Source organism: Leptonotus elevatus, chromosome 10, assembly GCF_054856555.1.
Source record: "Leptonotus elevatus isolate MCC_2025b chromosome 10, RoL_Lele_1.0, whole genome shotgun sequence".
NCBI classification, from domain to species: domain Eukaryota; kingdom Metazoa; phylum Chordata; class Actinopteri; order Syngnathiformes; family Syngnathidae; genus Leptonotus; species Leptonotus elevatus.
This window is the reverse complement of record NC_141248.1, coordinates 3,514,655-3,536,523: the sequence shown is the minus strand read 5'-3', so window position 1 is coordinate 3,536,523 and position 21,869 is coordinate 3,514,655. Positions and strand designations below refer to the sequence as shown.

The 21,869-nt window shown below is 39.1% G+C and overlaps 1 protein-coding gene across 1 annotated transcript in view; it reads right to left on the bottom strand.

The window, feature by feature from the left end:
- The window catches only part of plxna1b (plexin A1b), a 200,459-nt gene that overhangs the window by 62,283 nt on the left and 116,307 nt on the right, over positions 1-21,869 (bottom strand). The window contains exons 9-10 of the mRNA XM_086086176.1: positions 17,941-18,055; positions 1,525-1,725 (exon numbers count right to left, since the gene is read on the bottom strand). Of these exons, the coding sequence (XP_085942302.1) occupies positions 1,525-1,725; positions 17,941-18,055 (316 nt within the window). The remainder of the gene's footprint in view (positions 1-1,524; positions 1,726-17,940; positions 18,056-21,869) is intronic.

Genomic DNA, 21,869 nt, shown 5'->3' with positions numbered 1-21,869 from the left:
CTTGGCCAGGTCGAGGTTTTGCTACTGCTACTGTTTAACACGTACCATTAACAGTTAATGCAAAACCACATCTTGACGTGGACAACCTTGTCAGCAACTAATTAGCTCTGCCATCAACATCTGCCATTAACTAAACCACAAATCTGTCAGCATTCCTTTGTGTGTTATTATTCCAACATCTCACCTACAATATGAACACCACAAACTCACGTCTCGTCTTGTGTGTAAGAAACTAGAAAGAGACACAAAGGAAGTCAGGCAGGAAGGAGAACATTTGACAGAAGAGGAAGTCAAAAGAAAGATGGGCTCTCGAGGCAGAGCGCGGAAAGAAGAGTGAAGTATAGAGTCAACGTGTAAACAAGATCAATCCGCTCCAAACTAGCTTCACAGGCGCACTCTTCGCATTTTCAGCCTCAGTGGAGCGCAACGCTAGCTACCTCTTATCTGTCATGCTAGTTTTGAGGCCTCACACACACAAACACATCACCTGGATTTGGACACAAATATAATCTTGTCTACTTTAATTGAACAAATTCTGTCAAATTGTTGATTGTGTCTTGAAGCAAATGTGGCTAAATAGAAGGTAGCCCCTTGGAGAGACTCTCCCATCTGAATATTATTAAAAAATAATAATTTCAAGCCCTGCAACTGCCAGCCGGTCCAGGCTGTAGGCTCACCGGCTGTAACTCTAAACAAAATAACCAGTAGAAAGTGGATGAATGAAAATTGACAATTATTTGATCTGTATTTTCTGCAGTCTAACAAGGACATTTAGTCAAATCTCAAATAGATACTTTCAATCTCTAAAACTGCCCCAAACAGCAAATCCAAATAAATATCTAATTCATCATTATCATTGTATGACGTTTTTGTTTAACAGTTGATAATTTTGGCTTGTTCCGATAAAAGCATTACTGTTGGTATCTTACACAAAAATTCCAAGCCTGAATGGCAACTTGCCATTGTGAAGGCACATTTATGAGAACACCCACTAAATGTTCTGGGAAGGTGTCCCATTCTCCTGAATGGACATTATTAAAGGTATGTCCATGGCTAAATAATGCTCCATGTCCAATCCAAAACAATGAGTGTCCAGAGTGGTCATTATATGTCAGTGGCCATTATCCAAAACCTAACTTATTCATGCCGCTCAGTTCGATCAAGATTTAGCTCACAATTGCCATTCAGTGGATAAAAGCAAAACTACTAGTGACAATGAGAAGTATATGTTGTTTTTCTTCACAGCAGTGGGAGTTGTGTATTTGTCACAATGCTTTAAAAATAATTGGAAGTCTTTATCAGTGACCTGGGCACAAAGCATATCATTTTTCCTCTTGCCTGACTTTCAGATTCTTCAAAATTGAAACAACAAAATCTATGTTGGCTAAGGCATCCATCAAATCTAAACGGTGTTATCTGTAAACAAAAACAAATACAAACTGTACAACTTAGATTTGTGCATGCGTCTGAGACCACTATCTTTGAGCAGCATCCACATTTGTTTTTCTGGATCATATCACTCACCGCTGTCTTTTGGCACTGGATAGATGAGCTGTTGAAACGCAGGGCGGGGACACTGTGCGTCTCCCCCTGGATGTGGAACACACACTCGTAGTTCCTCTGTCCTGATTGTGGCTGGGGAAGGTTTTTGGCAGCTAATGTGATTGGCTTGGTTACCCCCACTGGGATGTAGATCTGTGTTGAGGGCAGAATCTGGGGGCAGTCCTGTAGAGAGAGACACCGACATTACTCAACACTATATACCAAAAATAAATTTGGACTGCATTAAGTCAAATGAGGTATTAGATCATCAATAAATTATTTGCATTGCTTAAAAAAACTTTCCAACTTCGAAATCAAGAGATACTTTTGCTCAGCCAAAATGCTAATTTAGAACTTTTGAGACCAAACACAATCCATGTTCAACCACTGTTAATGGCAAAATACTAAAAACAACTCCGGTGATGTGCGCTGATGTCATGCGTGACGGCACTTTGAACTATACGATTTTTGTGCAATTTCAGTGGCATATTTTCCCCCCAAACTTTCAAATTCAATTGGCTCAGAGGCATTCAATCATTGAGGTTCCTCGGCAAGCTGTGTAAGTGTGACATCAGAGTAATCTGGATAATTTCAAAGTGCCTAAGGGTTATGTCATGGCATCATTGCCAAATTGTTCACTTTTCTAGCCCATAATTTTGCCATTGATCTCCTTACAGAAAAGAAAGTATTAATATTTGAAAACAGCTTCAGTGTTTGGTCTTGGAAACGTACGAGTGGAGCGGTTTCAAAGGAGCAACACATGGGGAGAGTTTGAATTCATTTAGTATGGGTGGTGAGGATAAAGAAGTACTTTATTCACCTGGAAAATTCCAATTACTGTAAAAACAATATAGAAAAGTTAAAGCAGTGCTTAACCAGATAATCAGTGGGAAAGGAAAACCCTAAAACACGGAGCAGGTCTGTGCATAAAAACAAACAAACAAAAACGATTAGATGCTTGCCACTGCATAGCCGCTCCTTCACTTCTTAGACAACTGGCCCCCTGTCAGTGAATCTTGCTCCTTTTTTACTCTGAGCTGTTGAACTGTACATAAGAGGCTACAGTGCATCCCCGGAGCCACAACACAATACTGCAGTTTGTTCATTAGCCTGCTTAGCCGAGGCCTTGTGTGTCAGATTACACACAAACGAATGCGCAACATAAAATGAGAGATGCAAACTACTGAAGGAAGTGAAACTACGGGTTACGTGATGTACAGTACAGTATGCCTGTTGGGAGTAGTACAGTGGAGCAGATTTAACAAAGAGAGAGTGGGAAGACAAAGAAGAGGGGTCACATTTGATTGAGAGAACAATTTTTAACATGATGTCAAGTCAGTTGTTTATGCAAGCATAGTAAATGGTGGATGGAAAAACAATTGTTAAAACAAATGCAGCAAGGTACAAGTATGTGGGATAACATGTTGCGAGATATATATTTTTCTCCCCATGCTGTCCAAGCTTTAACTACATGTATTCAAAGCAATGCTAATTCACAAATGCTTGTAACATTGGAAAATGCTGAAACATTTAGAAACATAGAGGATGATATTGAGTGGATGTGGATTTTCAAGACTTGTCTTAGTCTCATAGGATCCTCTGTACAAAGCTGGGTGAGTTTATTTTTTTAATGGGACCATACACAGTAGCTTCGAGGGCTGTAGCGCCAAAGTATAAACAATGAAAAGGAAGTCTGGGTGACCTATATACGTAGAATTCAGAGACATCCTTACTTTGACATATGTTAACTTTCACTTTAAGCCAAGTAACCAGATGGTTTGGATTACCCCAATGTGCTTGTTTGCTTTGCTAGCCACAAGGGCAGTGCTGACATTTATTTTATTGAAGTTAAAAGTATGGAGACATCTCATAATCAATCCGCTTCATTCTCTACGACTCCTTCTTCAACTTGCCAAAACATTGGGAGCAATATGCATCCAACTTTGTGGGAAAGGTTTGGGGAAGACCCTTTTCTGTTCCAGACTAGTAAGGAGTAGAAGAACTTGAGAAGCCTGGCCTTACCCAACAAATACCTTTGGAATACTCCAACGTATTGGGTTTTATTTGACTTTCGTCCATACTTTACAGAGTGTATTGTGAATCCATAACACAATTAAAAATGTCCAACCAGTAGTGGTTAGTTTATTGGAAGTGTGTTGAACCGCGCAAAAAACATCGCCTCCTCCTCCTGCGTCATTAACATTGCTTACAATATTCAACCTCATTTTTTTGCTAATCTATGCCAGTTTGGATTGAACATTGCCAGGAGCATTCTAAAAACAGAAGCAGCTGTCGTTCTAGGTCAAGTCATTCTAAAACCATCGGTCTACACTTTTTCTACCACATATTAAAAAAAGTACGTGTGGAAAATTCAATAGAACAAGTGTTCACTGGGCAAATTAGATAATTTACACTTGCAGGTGAGCTAAACACCTTTTAGCATGCGCCAAGTGCAGATAATGAGACAGTTGGCTGACACATGAGTGCGTGTGTGTGTGTGTGTGTGTGCCTGCTTGCTGATATGCAAGTGATGGGATATTAAAAATAAATAAATAAATAAATAAATAAAATGAGACGAGATATAGTGGAGGGAGGGTGAAGAGTGCAGGGTTTCAGATAGAAGAGCAAAGCCTGAACGGAATACTATATAAATAAATAAATGTATTAAGCCAAAAGAGTTCTGAAGGCTTTGGCATAGCCTGACAAGATATAAATTAATAAAGCACCAAAAACACTGCGCATATGTAATGAGGCTGGTTGTCTGGTCGTTTTTTTAATCTTCCTCAAACCCCCTCTTTCCTCCCAAAGTCCATCCATAATTAATTAGCTGCCTCTGTGATGTGGGGACTATAGATCAGGGAGGAGAAAAAATAACACACTAAATAATAAAGTAAAGCGATATGGGAAACCCGGGGGAGGGATGAGATGGCACGAATGGTCACAGAGGGGCACGCTGGTACAAATACTGTAACCAGGACGGGTGCACATATGCGCATTTGTGTCCATGACAAAGGGGTGTAGCCACGTCACGTGCACTGGATGTTCCTCTTTCAACTGTCAAAATGCCACACCGCCCCACCTCCTAGGAAAAAACATAAACAAAAACGTGTAACGAAGGTTCTAAAGAAGAAGAAAACAATCAAAGAAAGAGCTGCTTGTACCCTTGTGACTAAACATCTCAGCAGTGGCTGGTTACAATCCATTATATATTATTAACATGATATCATTAACCGTGGCATTTGGCACATGCTTTTAACAAAAGTACCTACATGGCCGAGTTAATGTATGCATGCAAGCGAGCTCTTCAGGAACCCCAGTGGGGATTCAACCTCTAACCTTTGTAATGACTTCTGTAAACATCTCAGAGGACCTAATAAATAACCCTGAGTAGTAAAACCTATTAAAATCTTTAAAATGTTAGATACCTTTGCAATCGGAATAAACTGATTAACTGGTGCCTTGAGATATGAGAGACCCGACTTACAAGTTTTTCAAGATACGAGCTGTCATTTGGTTGATTGTTTGCTTTCACTTGCGAGCACAAACTTGAACTACAAGTGCTGTATGGTGGCAGGCAACTAAATTCAAATCACTTCAAAATAAGCATCAGTTTGACAACACATTTAAAACAACCAAATGACGTTGCCTTACCAATGGCCTATTAGCTTTATGCTAACATATTGAAAAACACCATTGACATGCTAACTGTTATCAGTAAAAACCCTTTAACCCATAGGTCTCAAACTCAGGTCCTTGCCATCTGTTTAAGGTGGGATTTGTACCATCGTCTCCTGTTTACCGGTCAAAGCTCTGCTGCACTAGCTGAAGAGTTGTCCAAGCAAGGTTTGAACCCAGGTTTTTCAGTGTGGTAGGCAATTGCTCAAACCACTGTGCCATTCCTGCCGCCCAAGTTCTCTGTGACTCAATGGGTAGGCTACTACAGCAGAGCTTTGACCAGTGAACAGGAGGAGAGGGTTCAAATCCCACCTTGCCACAGTCCTACATGTTTTATATGCATCCCTCCTCCAACACACTTGAATCAAATTATCAAGATCATTAATAGGTTCCTGCAGAGCTGATCCTTTTAATCAGGTGTGTTGGATTAGCGAAATCTCAAAAACATGCAGCACTGTGGTCTTCGAGGATCGGAGTTTGAGACCTATGCAGTTTAAACAATGGTTATTTCAACACAAACTGTGGAGCAACACAGACAGACGCAGACAGATACTACAACAATACTTACAGGTAAATATTCTTTAGCCTGTACTAAAAATGACTAATATTAGAGCGCCCTACTGAGTCACTTCTCCTACTGCGAGTAATAGTAGGAGAAAAAGTACAATTCTTCTTCATTTGTCTGCATGACTGTGTTATATTGCCTCCTAGTGGCCAAGGCGGGCACAACAGAACGATAAGCATAGTCAATTGAATTGCAGATTTAAATGATTATGCACACATTTTCATACAGTGCAATATTATAGAGTTATTTTTTTGTTATTTGAAATACACAGACATTTCCATTCATTTCAATGGAAAGTGATGAATTGAAATTTGTGACGTGGTCACGGTATGAATCAACCTCTTATCTCAAGGCACCACTGTATTATGCATGCATTTTTTTAAGAATACACTATATTCTCGTCATAAACAACTATCCACAATTTTTTCCTCATAATTTTATGACTAGTTTCATCATTTTGAAACTTTAATTTTGTTTAAAAGTAATATACAATTTGGATTTAACCTCTAAATTTCTAAACCACTTTAATCTTGTAATTCAATAATTTGATGTTGTCTTTATAAAATCTTATAGGTGCAGTCCTTCATAGACACACAGGTACAGTATGTGTAAAATATATAACGATCCATATAGAAACAATGGACTAGATGACATGGAACGTGTCTTATTAGTAAAAAATGAGCTGTAGTGTCATAGCTGTACAGGTGTGTCGGTGTGCGCGCGTGCAAAGAGAAGTGCATGTGGAGGTAGTCTCATTAGCAGGCAAGAAAAGTAGAAAGATGTTCTGTGAACGGCTCAACACTGAATGTGGGGACGGGGTGAGAAAAAGAGAGAGCGGGAGAACAACTTAATAAGGCTGCAACATGTAGAACAGCGCAGGAGTGAGCGAAGCGGAGGAAGAAAGGGTACTTTGAACCTTGAAGGGACTGAGATTGTCCGCCCACGCCCTTCGCTTCCGAGCTGAAGCGAGCGGGGAGAGGGAGCGCGCAAGATCAGGAGTGAAAGGGAAAACAGACGGAATCACAGAGCTTAGAAACAGAGTTGGAAATAAGGCAAGATGCAGGGCAGCGTGCGTGATGAATGTTATTTACCATTGGATTATCAAAGTCTCGCTGAGCACAAGCTCGACTCAATTCAGTGACGTGTGTTCCTCCTATACGCGCATTCTGATGCCCATGTTCATACATGTTGATTTCATCTTCTACCGTATAATCCTTTATTCTTGACATACAGGCAAACCTACACAGTTGATCCTCTTCAACATACATGTAGGGCATGCAGAAATGTGCATCTTTTTTTCAGTGACATTCTTTGTTTACTCCGTATGGATTTTTGCCGTGTGGGTGAGGGCCTGGCACCCTATTATCATGCTAACCCAGATATGTCAGCAGTAATCATGTTGAATGCTTTTCAAAGACAAACTTTGATTTAAGAGGTACGGTGTGACGTCTCCAAGCAATGACTCTTCTCAGCTCCATATTTAATTTCTATGGGATGAGTCAAAATAATTAGCCAAGCTTGTGGTATGTTGGTATAGGTTGCCATTATGTTTGAATAACCCAATTGAACTAATAAATCATGACTAAAAACTAGGAATGTTCAAGACCACTTTCTTCACACATATACCAGTATGAGTATTTACCAGCTGTTCAAATTTAAAATGGAAACGGTGAGTAATTCTGCGAGAACATAATTCATTGCAGCATCCATTTGTCTGTTAAGTTTGTTTGTTTCCCCCCCCCGCCATCGGCGCTTATTGGTTTCGTCCTGCCTTAAACAACGCCTGATTGGTTCGATCGAAAAAAGATCGGCTGCGGTACAAGATGTATTCTCTGGAGTTTGTGAACCGCGAGAATTCATTTTTGCTGGCAAAGTTAACATAAGTCACCCTGGAATACAAGTATTAATTTGTGGACAGATGGTAAGAGAGAGAGCATTATTGTATATACATTTGTAGTGACAACAAATACCACAATCTTTTAACAGATGTAAATGGTACTTCATTTACCGCATATAGCACTTTTCCACCTTGCAAGGCCCTCAAAGCGCTTTACATTCATTTACTCATTCACCTACTGATGACGCAGCATCAGGAGCAACTGGGGGTTCAGTATCTTGCTCAAGGGTACTTCGACGTGGTCACAATGGCATGGGATTGAAGCCACAACCTCTGGGTTGAGAGACGACCACGCTACCACTGAGCCACACCACCCCAGATAAACAGATAGTTTAAGAAATTGTCCTACACATACTACACATGATATAGTTGCAAAATGTAGCTATGATGCGGAATATGAGCGCGTAAGAAGTGAATTTTAAGCAAATATCAAACATCTGGTCAACTTTTATCCGCTCACATAATGTACGCAGTCTATGTGAGATACACTTGCAGCATGTTACCTAAATAAAAACATCCTTAAGGTTTCTACTTTATATATGAATCGGAAGCCAAGGTTATTATAGTTAACGAAAACTAACAACTAAAACTAAAATTTAAAAAATAATTTCGTTAAGAAAATAAAATAAAAATGAAAATGCTTTTAAAATAACAAAAACTAACCATAATTATAGCAAAAATTTCCTTTGTTTTAGTCTTTGGGTACCGTTATTAATTTAATGCATGAGCCTTTGGGGATGATTTTAAATGTGAGTTTAAGTATATTTATTTTAATATTAACCAGAATAAAGACGTTTGAAAGTGTGTCACACAGAAGTGATGTCATCTAGCAGCAGCCAATCAAAAAGCATTTTCAGATGACGTCGCTCCTAGGTGCCAATTTTGCGTGCTTGACTTTTGCCTCCAATGGGTCGACGCTTTTTCATTTAACTCAGCCGAAATGCAACACTAGGTAAGAAATGCGTTATTTTTTTCATTTTACTATGATGTTTTTTAAATATTGTAATACACTTTTTCAAATGAAAAGTAATACTGAAATTAAGTAAAATTAAGCATTTTTTAAACAACCAAAACTAATAAAAACTAACAGAACCACCCTGAAAACTAATTAAAACTAACTAAATTTAAAAAACAAAACTCAAAATGAAATAAAAACTAACTAAAATGAAAATTCCAAAACTATAATAACCCTGATCGGAACCTTTCTTTGCATTTCTCATTAAATGTATCTCAAAATTGTCTACAAATCGTATTAAAACACGATTTATATATTAATGTAACTGCAATATTAATTCCGCGCATAGACTTGAGCGACAGCTGACGACTTTGTTGATAACCTTTGGAAAACAGCATGGTGACAAGATGACACAGACAGGTCAAACAGTCTTGTAAGACTGAGTGACGCATTCATTACTGAGCCGAGTGTCTATTTCCCCCCTCTTTTGCAATGCTTCTCCATCTCAGCAGGCAGTTGCTGCTACCTATTATCATATTCTTCCCTCCTTTTGAGTTTGTTTTTCCTGCGGCTCACATTGCGGTATTATTCGCCCGTCTTCCACTAACATCATTCCCCTCGCTCAGTGACTGTGCAGTTATCTCGTCCTCTCACTCTCTGGCTTCGATGGAGAAAATGCAAAATTCATCTGTGTTCACATTAGGCAGGCTGCAGAGATGAAGATTTAATACAGCCTGAATAATTAAACCGCAGGGACCTGTGACTGACACAGAGACACACTCGCATTAAAACACATTTATGCGTGTCCTGAACCTATGATGTTACTAAATTTGTTTGCCTGGATATGCATGCTCATATTATGTCCTCACAATCTTTCTTCTGTAAAGTCACAGTGATCTAGTACAGTATTTAACATGTCAGCCAGCACGTTTGCATTTACTGCATCAGAGGGCCTTGCGTGTTCGGAAGGATGAAGAAATAGAAGATACGCCCAAGATATTCCCAATTCCCAATGACAACATGACATCAGGGCTGATCTGTTCATTATGTTTCTAAAGCATTGTCATTGTGCAACGTCACGTTTAGTCAGTAAATCCAATACGAAACTTTAACTCAGTAAGTATATAATGGAATGACGCCACAAGTGATTTTGTTTTTCCTGTATTTTCCTCCCGGAGACTGCTACAAATGATGGCAAAGAGAACAAGTGTGAGGATAACCATAGAACCGAAAATGTACAGCAACTAATGCCACATAAGAAAGGGCTGAGTTGCCCAGTGCTGTAACATTGTAATTAATTAAATACCAAAAAGTTGTATTCATTCAAGCAATACCTATTAGAGAGCACTAGGTGAGAGTATCAGTCTGAAGACACCATCTATCGGTATGGCAGAGGTATGAAATTGTCACTTAAAAATTAGCAGTTTACGCCTGGACCAAAATCATTCTATATCATTATCTATGGGAGAATTGTTTTGAAATAAAAACAAATTGGAGGTCAACTAACATACCCGGAACGACTCGGGAGATTCCACTGTAGTTCACAATGCGTGGGAGCATTAAGAAAACGTTTGAAAGATACAAATCATGAATGAATGAATGGATCTTTATTGTCATTGCACATGCACAAGTACAGAGCACAAAATTTGACTTTGCAGGCACAACTCGCACAAGACACATGAAAATCAATGACCAACAGAGGGAGACAACACGGAAAGACCTGTTGGTACTCGCTTTTCAGTGTCCCAAGATCTTAGATGAGAAAGAAAAATGCTTGAGAGAAGGATGGGAAAAAAAAGACAAGGCTGAAGCCATACACCCGAAGGGGAGCATAGTGTGGAAAAAACAACAACCTCACATATACAGACATTAAACCAGCAGCCCTTCACAATACAGTACACAATATCAATCCATCTAGCCCAGTTGTCTCCACGACAGGATCGTCTCTTTGCAGTGTCTCCCAGGAAAGAGAACACACCAGCCCAACAATTTTTGGATGCCCAGTGTCAGGTGTTGAATAATGTATGCATATGAAATAATATGCCGTGGAAACTTATCAAGAGCTGCAAAGGATAAGCTGTGTGACAGTGATGCTATAAATAGCCTCCGAGCGCGAGGAGAGCTGAGACACCTGCATGCGTAAGACACATCTGTGTGCAAATGCACATAATGATGACATCAAGAGACAAGAAGATGCAAATCACTCAACACGCAGTGTGCAACAAATTACAGGTTTAAAATACAAATACTTAATCCCTGCATAATCCTCTATTAACACATTCTAATAACATATGCAAGGGTATGCCAAATCCACACTCCCTCTAACTTTCCAGCAGTTGAATTACTGATTCAAGTGTCTCAAGTATGGTGTAAGGCCATAAGTGGCTTGAAAGCTAAAAGTGGTGCACCGCTACCAAACCAAGGGTTAAACACTGGCCAGCTATGCTCCAATGAAGATCCATCTGGCAAAGAGAGGAAGCGCTTACTTCAAGCCTCCACTTCTCCATGTCTTCTCCCTCCTCCTTCTCTTTCTCTCTCTCTCTCGCTCGCTCTCCAACCACATGCCACATTTGAAAAAATGAATTGCGTCACTCTGACTGTAATCTGCAGCTTGTTACAGTTCCTTGACGTGTTTTCTTGCTATTGTCTTCATTTTTCCCCATGTCATTGTGTTTATATCCATCTGGTTTCAATTATGGCTCATCTTTGGTCCGTCTGAAAATACCCATGCTGGTTTGCACTGTTTTGGAAAAGTGCAGCGTGGGCCGGGTATATTATATATTAACTCGCCTCCTCCTTGGTTGTCCATTGATGTATCTGCTACTTTGTTTAGATTTCTTTAAATATGTCAATTATCTTTTTAATATTTCATAGAGGCGCACAAATGAACTACCATATAACAGAAATTGCCAAACAAGGACATCTGACACTTTGCTAAGGTGCTTGAGATGGGAAGCAGTGCCAAGTGATAAAACAAGGGAAGGAAGCTGAAAAAGAGAAATGAGTGAAATTTAAGAGAAAAACCATTGGAATGCTAGATTAAATGTCAGCACTTAAAACCTGAGATGCTTACAACATAGTAAAGGAAGAATGGAAGGAAATAATGAATAAGAAAACTGTTATCAGAGAAAGACAAAGAGGGCAGAGGAAACAATGCTCGGGTATCATTCACCCCAACGTTCCCCAATCCAGACCACCTTCTGCCGAACCCCCGAGCTGATGGTTGTGCTGTGCCCTGATAAGAACCAGTCACACGTGTGCATGTGTGACTGCACATATGCGTACAAACACGGTGAAGACCCTCAAGTGGCCTTGGCTTACAACGTGTGTGTGTGTGTGTGTGTGTGTGTGCTTGCCCTGTTCAGAATGTGAGTACCAGCCAGAGTAAACTGAGTGTGCCAGAATGTCACGGTCTGGGGCCTTCACACCTCTATCACAAATAGCTCTGTCAGCTTAGCTATAGTGCGTGTATAATGTGTGTGTATGTGGGTGTAGGAGAGAGAGAGTTAAAAAGTATTTCTATGGTTGTTCAAGAATGTGTGGGTAGCCTGTGAGCTAAAAGTGTATGTGCTTATTTAAGGGTGTGAAAGATGGAAAGACAGACAGAGAAAATGTCTCCATGTTTTGTTCTGAGCGTAGACTATATGGAGCCTCTGCTCATGTAGTGTCAAGGAGCAATGAGTCATACGTTAACATTACACTGGTGTAATTGGCAACAGATTGGAGCACTTTTAGAGTGTGAGCATGTGTCCACCAGGATCATTTCAGAGATGATTTAGCCTCTCGTGTGGCGTATGCAGCCTATATATTAGTGGGTTAAAGTGAACCGTCTAACCCCGATTCACAGTGATGAAAGGCAGGTGATGTGCAATTTGCAAAAAAGTCAACAATGGAGAATCCCAAAATGTTACTGGCTCACGTTAGGGAATCAAAGAAATAAAGTAGGAAGTAGGAACAAGGTATGTGATCCATCTGACTTGAAAGGGAAATAAAATGAAGGAAAATTCAATACTGTAAATGCAACTCACTGAGATTTGCATGCAAAACACTTAAACACAATAGATGATAAAATGTAGCATGATTAGATCTATTCCAGTACATGAAATTAAAATGAATGAACCCTGAATAAAGAAAAGGAGGCATTTTTTTTTAAACAAAAAATGCAGTTATAGACAACATTATCTCACATAGGACGGCATCTGTAATTCTTATGTAGAATAAAAGTTTTTCAACTAAACAATGAGGGTCCAATTATGCCATCAAGTTTCCATTTATTTGATTTTTCTTTTTACATTATATACTGACTATCCACAACATTAAGATTAGGGATGGGCGAGTACCGATACCAGGTATCGGCATTTCAAGGTATCAGCACTCGCGACGTGGCTGCTATTCATGCAGGAACTAGAAATTATTAATTCGAAAAATAGAAAATGCCATTATTTCTAAGCAATGTTAAGGGAAAACCCTATCATGGGATATATAGGTCTTTCTTTAAAATATGTCATTGTTTTTTGGGGGAAATGTAATGCATCAAAAGTACTAAGTATAAGTGACTACTCAAGATTTGAGTACTCTCACTTGTATCGGTTGAAAAAAAATGGTATCAAACATCCCTTATTAAGATTAACTGTACTGGACTGTTCTTATCCTAAGAAAAATACTTTATTGGGACTATAATTGTGGTATAGTAGTATGCAGTGCAGTACAACTATCCATTGAATATGGATCGGGATCCCTTTAAAAAAAAAAAGTATTTTTGGCCCAAGTTGAGATCTCAACTAGTGTTACTAATACAGTACAAAAAGCTGACCTGTGTTGTGTGCACAAAATCTCTGCAGCGGACTATGACTATGAATCCATAGTATCCCCAGAGTTTCCCCTGGCAGGATACAATTAAGCCATGCCTTGTTTGCTCGTGCAAGACCGCACTGTGTTTTGCAGCCAAACACACATTGAGGCATGTCTTAACATAGCTGAGCCCAAATAGCTAATACTGTGCCTGGCACTCATCAAGGCTGTGCGGCTTTTCATTCCAAGGGGAGGGGGAAAGAGAGAATGTCAGAAGGTGAAGGAGGAAGAAAAGAGAATAGTGGAAATGATAACAGAGCAAATTGAAAGAAAGAAATAAAGCCCCACCCTTCTGTTCTCCCTCATCGCCTTTTGTCGAAGAAAAGTAACGCTTTACTTCTGTAATTTTACACCTGGTTGCTCCCTAATTCCACAATTTGCTTGTTGTGTCAGCAGGGGCATTGCTGATTCATGCATATTTGATTTGAAAATGCAATTCATTATATTCATTTCATCCTCTATCCGTTTCTTTCTACCTCCTTTTTGCTGCACTTGCTTAAGAAAAAACTACTAGTAGGCTTGTTTAATTACTCTTCTCTTTTCCATGTTAGTCTTCAAAAGATATTACATTGCAAATCACTCAAACACAAACTTCATGGATAAGATATGTGATGTGCAAGAAAAGACAGATGGGGAGGACTTCTGCATTTATGTTGCTATGGAAACACATACGATGAAAGCAGTGAGGAAAATACTGGAATAGAAACAAATTTAGTGTGTTGACAGTTGACAAAACCTAATATGTCATTGTCTGTTGGGCAAATGTAGCCATAATGAGATGGAATGATTGCATTTCATTAGAACAGTGGACAACTAAATGATGGTGTTAAGCAAGGAAGTAATGTCTGTGAGCTTTTTTTGTAGTCATAGAAAATAGTCCGGGTGAAGTATATGCTATCAAATGAAAAATATGTGTTTAAGACTATTGTTTGTTTGGGGATTTCAGGCGAAAGACGGGATAATAATGTCAGGTGTACATTAAAGGTGTATGCATGTGTGTAAATGTTTGGTAAACAAGCACCTCCGACACCCCCCCCCACCCCCATCGACCCCCCCCCCCCCCAATGGCAAACGTTCATTTTCTACCTCCACAAAATCTCACGCTCAGTCAAGAGGACGGAAGGTAAAGGAGAGGTGAGAGAGGGAGGAGGGGTGAATGAGACTCGCAGTGGAGAGGGATGGGTGGAGACAGAGAGTGAGAGAGAAAAAAGACGGGTCTTGGAGTAGAGAGGGATAAGTCTAGCCTACAGGAAAAAGTGTACCAGTTGGGCCACAGAGAATGCAACTAATGGATATGACAGCTCGGAAAAGGATGATGGATGACTGCGTGTGTGTGTGTGTGTGTGCCTGTCACTGTCACAGTGTTTACACTTTAGCACGTGAAAGACACAAAGCATCGGTGTGTGTGTGTGTGGTATAGACAGATGATGGATTTTCTTGTGGAGAATGTGACCGCTGGTTTCTTGGGCTGATGAGACGATAGGAGAGGTCCCCCCCCCCCCACCTGTCCCACATGCCATAGTCTGTCATATCCCCTTTTCCAGCTGCCTCTTTCACTCTTCAATCTTCTTTTCTGCCCATTTGTCTCTTGTATTTTGTCATTCTCTGTGCTGCTGGCCACCTAGCCATTGCCCAATTTAAAAATGTGTTTACAAACACAGTGGAAACTTTGAGGTTGAACACACCTAATGATGTATTTTTGTGAAAAGACAAAACTAAGCAAGTATCAGAAATGCCTGATAAATAGGTGCAAAACATTAGCATAATGCACTAACTGAGGCTTCCATAATATAGGCGGACTTCAGCATTGTCCCTATTCCTTCGGATGGTCTCGGTTTTTACAGTATATATGTCCCAATTATTATTTTCCCCGAGACCTCAATATCAGAGAGTTTTGTTGTTTTATACAGTAGTAACAGACTTTCACATATTTATACACTTAACTGCTATAATTGAGAATGTTAAAGATGCAGTCTGCGATGTTCAAGCAACTAGCCGTTACATTCAAATCGTGCGCGTAGCTTGAAAAATATGTACACCATAGCTAATTGTTTAACATCAACAGTGTTAAATAATTTTCACACAACTATAACTGGAGATTTTATGATGGTGACAGTTGGACCCTGAAATTCTTCATTTCCATTTTTTTCCTTTGAGAAACTGGTTTGGAAACCCCCAAAAGTGGATGTTGACCAGTGTGCCAGAACAGTGAGTTCAAAACATGGACTTACATATGAATGGACTAATGATAATGCTGCTTACTTGCCGTTGGGAGAAGTGAAGCCACCGGCGGCCATTTTACCTCCTAATTTGAATACATTGATTTCTCCATATCGTTTTCAAGTTATTTTCTGTCTTACAGCAACAATGCCACCATGAATGACATACGGTTGTCTGGGAGAAACACTACATGTAAATTTAATTGCTAAGAATAGGACTTTTCATTTTCTCTTATAAGGAAATATATCTAGGTAATACTCAAAGAGTCGTCACCATTATGTTGTCAGAACCATGAACAATCAAATGAAAGTAAAGTCCCACTGCAAAATGTAAACCTAACCTCTGTGTAGGGCTGGGCGATGTGGCCCAAAAATACTTTTTGTAGTCATTATGATTATGATTTTAACCTAATAAACCCAACAAACATTTATTTAAAGGTTTCATTTATTCAAAAATAATTACTGTGCAAAATGTTCTGACAACAATAATGTATAGAAATTTGAAATCAGTTTTAACAAACTTAAGTTTCATAGTTTGTGCTTAAATGCCACAATTAAGTAGTTGGTAGCTATTGTAAACCTGTCTTGTAAACCACTCACATCCAACATTCTACAAAAATTACAAGTCATTATAACATTTGGATGTAACAGAACATAACAACAACAGCTTTCAATAATCCATTGGACAAAATTTGATTTCACGATTTAGCAAATTTTCAACTATTAATTATACGATTAATTGAATTAATTTGATTTATTGCCCAGCCCTACCTCTGTGAGTCACAATTCACAATACTGAGATAATATACTCTGATTGGTCGATGCAAACAGTAAAGTTCATTCATTGAGAGACTCCAACTACTCCTATCCGACCGTAAAACATGCACTGTGAACAGTGTTTTCAGCAACAAAAAAAGAAAAAAAAGTTGTGAGTAACAGTGGCAATGGCAATAAGATGGCAGCCCTCTGGCTTCAGCTGCAAGGAGCCTATCGATAGTCCATTCATATACAAGTCAGTGGTTAAACATCAGTTTCACTATTCATGTAAACATGTCCACCTTCAAGCCCAAAGCTTGGCATTCACTAGTAAATCAGTTTGTTTGTTTACTTGCACTCCTCCGCTTTCTCCCATGATCACTGCAGGCTTTTCCTGTTTACCCATCCGTTGGCCCGCTGGCCTCTCTCAGCTCAGAGTGTGCAAGCCAATGCCCTCCTCACGTCTTGCAGATGGGTGCACTAATCCGCTAACGTCAGCTCCATGAGGCATGAACGCTAGGACTGTGTGTTATTTCGGATAAGGTCTCAGGCTCTGTTTGAGCGTGGTAGTGTTTGAGATTCTACGTGGACTTAGTTTAGAGGGAATATATAAAGGGGAAAGTAATTGGATAAAGGTTGACCAATTAATAAAGGCCAGTGTAACAGGCTGGCCGACATCTTTCATCTCAGTTGAGATAACAGGGGAGAGTCAGAGTACAAACATAAGTTGAAGGAATGTGTATGTGTGGTATCAATCAGATAAGATGAACGCATGCCTGTCGGTCAGTCGGGAGCAAGATGCATTTGCATTCAGAAGTTGATTGAAAATTGAGACGATGCACATTTGGATTCATCATGTGTGTGCCTTGTAATACCTTCATGAGGTGAAAAAAGGGAAAAGAATCAAACAACACTTTGTGTACCTAAATTCTGTGCATAGCACAGAGCAGTTGTTAATGCTTGTCGTGTTTTCCATGTAGCAAGCCCAAGCAGCTATTACGCACCATTGATATGAGCTTTTATGCTAATGCTAATTTGGTTATGTGAAACCCAAGCAGTATTTCCATAGACATCTATGTATCGTGGGCCTGCTTATGGCTTTATGGGCTACAACAGAAATATTACTGCACCGTACACAAGCTGTTGTGTTACAAATGCAGAAACACACAGCAGAGTGATGTAAGGAATCCTGAAGGCAAAACTAAAGAGGGTGTGTGCATTAGAAAACAATTTGTGGTTATATTCCTAGAGATTAAATTAGCATGTGGGTAAACATCACTAAGTGCTCCCTACAGACTCAAAGGTAGCTACATCATACGGGAATATGATACATTATTTCTCAGATATAAACCTACTGTAGGATAAATTCCTAAATCAATATCTTAATGATGTCAAACACTTGCGTCAAGGGTGGAAGGCAAAGACAGATACATATCATTGTAGAGAAGCAGTAAGCAGTACAATTAAGAGCTGAACTTACCTCTGAAATATTAACTCGTCCCTCTTGGAAGGAACAGTCGTTGGCATTCTGGGTACACATGTGGCGGTACTTGCACCAGTAGCATGGGAATGATCCGTTTACACAGGAGAGGCAGCTGGGAAACGCAGGATGGAGAGGTGACTGTTAGCTTTTAAAGACCGTAAAACAAATACAGTTAACAATTTACAATTATTGCTTTCAACAAATGTATGGCTGCAATGGCAAACTACAAAGTAAGCAATATCACAAGAGATGCACCTCAAAAGTCAAACTGTAATCTGCTTTTTATTTAGCTTTTTGTCACTTTTTAGACACTCCAAATAAAGGAGGAGTCACAACAAGGGGTATTATGGTAAAATAATGTGACTTGAGAAAAATAATACACAGAATAAGATGTAATTCAAAGCAGTCCTACATGTAACACCAATCATGCCATTTAAATTGAGGTGGCAAACAGGAAGCAGAATTGCAATTTAAATTCAAATTTCAGTTCAAATTGAAGCTCCATGAAATTCAAAGAAATTCATAAAATTATGCAACATGCAATGCAAAATTAAAATGTATTTAACAATAAAACTTTACAGTATATAAGCCTATTTACAACATAAATTTCAAATAAATCTTGTAATGAATTTAAGTACACAAAACTGAATTATAGTAAATAGTAACGTGTATAAATTTATTTTTTATTAACATTAAAAGCCTTCTCCGAAAAAAAAAAAAAAGATCATTAAAATTGTCTTTGAAATTGTTTGATATAATGGTAAAAGAGCAGTTCATTTTCCAGAATACGTTTCTTTATGAAAGTCTTTAAAATGGCTACCAAAACATTTTGGACATTTTGTTTGGAGCACACTAGTATATTCATATACTCATCTCATTCTCACTGGTATGGGATGAGAATAATTTTATCTGAATTGCATCAAATTCAATTCCACTTCCTGTAACTCACATTCAAATTAAATTCAACATCCTGGAGAGTTGAGTCAATTTAAATTCAAATTCATCTAATGAATTGAATTTAAATCTGTAATTCAGAATTTTGCACAGCCCTGCTTTGCATTACAATATTAACAGTGGTTAACACTTAAAATGTACAGTTCCAGCTAGCTATTTAAGGCTATAAATGTGAGTGTTGTCAGGATACAGTTATTTGTGGAGTATGGCATACAACTGCATAATAAAATTATATACAATGGTAAGTATATTCTTTCTTTTCAGATCTTTTGATAAATGTTTTTTATCACGCGCTGTCAAACGTGCACTTTCTCTGACCTGGTCTGAAAACCTCCTGCGCACACCTTTCACTCAAACCATCTTTCTCCCACCGCAGCCCTTATTTATCACTCAGAGCTCGCCGATTCTCCTCGCAACATGCCCACTCTGTTGTGTAATTCTGTGCATCCATTCAGACAGGAGTTTTTCTTTTTGTGCTTCCATCATTTCATGCCTCCAATCCCCTTCATTTGCCACAGACCCATTTTTTAAAAGCTCTCCCCATGTTCTTTGTCTAAAGCGCTCTTTCATCCGCAGGGCTATAATGCCTCCACCATTTTTAATTCACCTGCTTCAGCAGAGGTGAGGTGGAGATAGACAGGCTGAAAGAACATGATGGGAGAAAGTAGAGAGGGAAACGGAGCGGAGATCAAAAGCAGGTGGATTTCCCTGATAGACGTGGAGACGCCAGGTATCGTGGGAGAGGAAAAACGTGGAGGGGGTATGTAGCCTGCGGGGCTCCGTGTGGGGGTCTCACGGGGGAGTGAGTAAAAGGGAGGAAATATTGGTCTGGAAGTTGGTTGGCAGCTAGAAGTGTCTTCACATATGAGGGGGGACTAACAGTGACAGTTTCAAGTGCACAGTTCATCATCACAGCTTCAGCTTATTGGCCATTCTTGCCCTTTAAGACATATTACACTTCACTGAACCTCATTTACATGCAAACCTACAAGTCTAATGTAACCAATATAAGTGTACAAATAAAACATACATTTTATTACAAAGCTCCCTGATGTATTTTGACTTCAATGCACATTGTCTCAGTATAATGTATTCTGCATTCATGAAACGTGAGCATGTGGTTTATTGTAAATATAATAAAACAGATGCTTGGACCTGGACTTCAGACAATAAAAGAATGGCTAGAAATGACTAATATGCAAGCTGCTTTATATTCAAGCACATCTGCCACATGTACGGTATGTTTGAACTGTTCTGAGTACGCTCCAGCCAAGCTCTCAAATATATTTGAACCCCCTGCAAAATGCTAGCCACTCTTTCACTTACCCATATGAAAAATTTGAGTTTTATCTACAGCTCTGTGATGGAGCCCATATACAAATCCATCAAACCCTGACATGGATTCATTTGAATCAATTAGAGCGGCTCGTTTGTTAGGTGCGCACTATAAGCGATCGTTTCCAGTGCAAGCCCTTCCTTTTGAGCAAGATCAGAGGCTGGGGCTTAATTCAATCCCACTGCTGCTTTAATTGACCAATTTAGCATTATGCTGAGAGAAGCTGTCCATTTACAAAGAGGGATGAGCGGCTGAGGAAATAACAGGCCTTTTAATACCACACAAGAGCAAATAGGAATTTATCAATATTACTAACAAATGGAGGGAACATGAGTTGGCTATACTAGTTTAGTCTAGTATACAGCCAGACTGAGTCAGAGTTCGTAAGGCAGTTTTGTCAAACAGATATCAATACTACTGCTTGTTGTGTGATGGTACAAGTAACCCATGGTACCATCTATACCTCAGATTTTGGGCCATAGTACAGTACATTTTCGGTGTTTTGTGCATAAAGAGAACAACTTTTTTTCCTCTCTTAAAATTATCTCTTTATTTTGCTAGTCATCAATAATTGCTCCTTGCAGTCTACTGAATAATATAACTTATTTCATGTTTACATATTGCTTGTGTTTACCTTCATTTATTCTTCAAGCAATGGCTACAGACCCTAAAATGCATGTCAACAGTTTTTATTCCCTTGTCGTTGTATACAACAATGATTTGAATAAAACCAGTCAATACTTCAATAATTAGAGGGAAGCCAGTGACCGCATAAGCCATGCACTGGTTCCTTAAACTTGCAGTGAGTGTGCAGCCTAAATACAAAAACCCAAAATCATGATCATACGGGCACACTGTATTACGGGTTTATCAAGTAATGTGCCAGCCCTAACTACGGCATGTCAATACTTAAGATTAGGAAAAAAAAAAAGAAAAAAAGATTAGAATTCAGTTGGCAGTGTGGAATTGATTGCTGATTAATTGCATCTTCAAGCAATTTATTCATATTAAATCTGCGTATAACCATAGGCTACTAACAAAAGCGCTCCAAACATGTTTGTCCTCAATAAAATATGGCTGATGGATCTACTGATGTGTGGTAGTCACGGTCCGACTCCAAGCGAATAACAGTTATCTTTAGCAATGCTTCTTTCCAAACTTCAGAGTCACGTGAAGCTGATGTTAAAATCTAATTTAAAATCCATTTTCAGTTTGTTTGCTGTCTCAACAAGTATGATATGAAGTCAGCCATGAGAATTGAGCTACATCTACACTGACCTCAGTATGGCTTCTCCAGGCTGCTAGATACAACACTGGCTTCCAAATAGGAGTTCAAAACATTAAAAGGGAGAAATTCCCATTCGAGGTTTTTGTAAATAAATAACAATATTAAATTTTTTCCCTCAGTCAATCAAAGAAATTGAGTGAAATGCCCTACAAAATTAAATACATTTACGGGTGGATAGTTCACCATAAGGAAAATATTATTTTCTCTTTTTTTAGTCCACCATTAGAGCAGGTCTTATTGAAATTCAGCAAATTGCCAACTTAACACAGCAAGTATCAATAAGCAAGCAGCAGTGTCAGCAACACGAACAACACATGGTAATTCACATCTGTCACAATGTCCAGATAA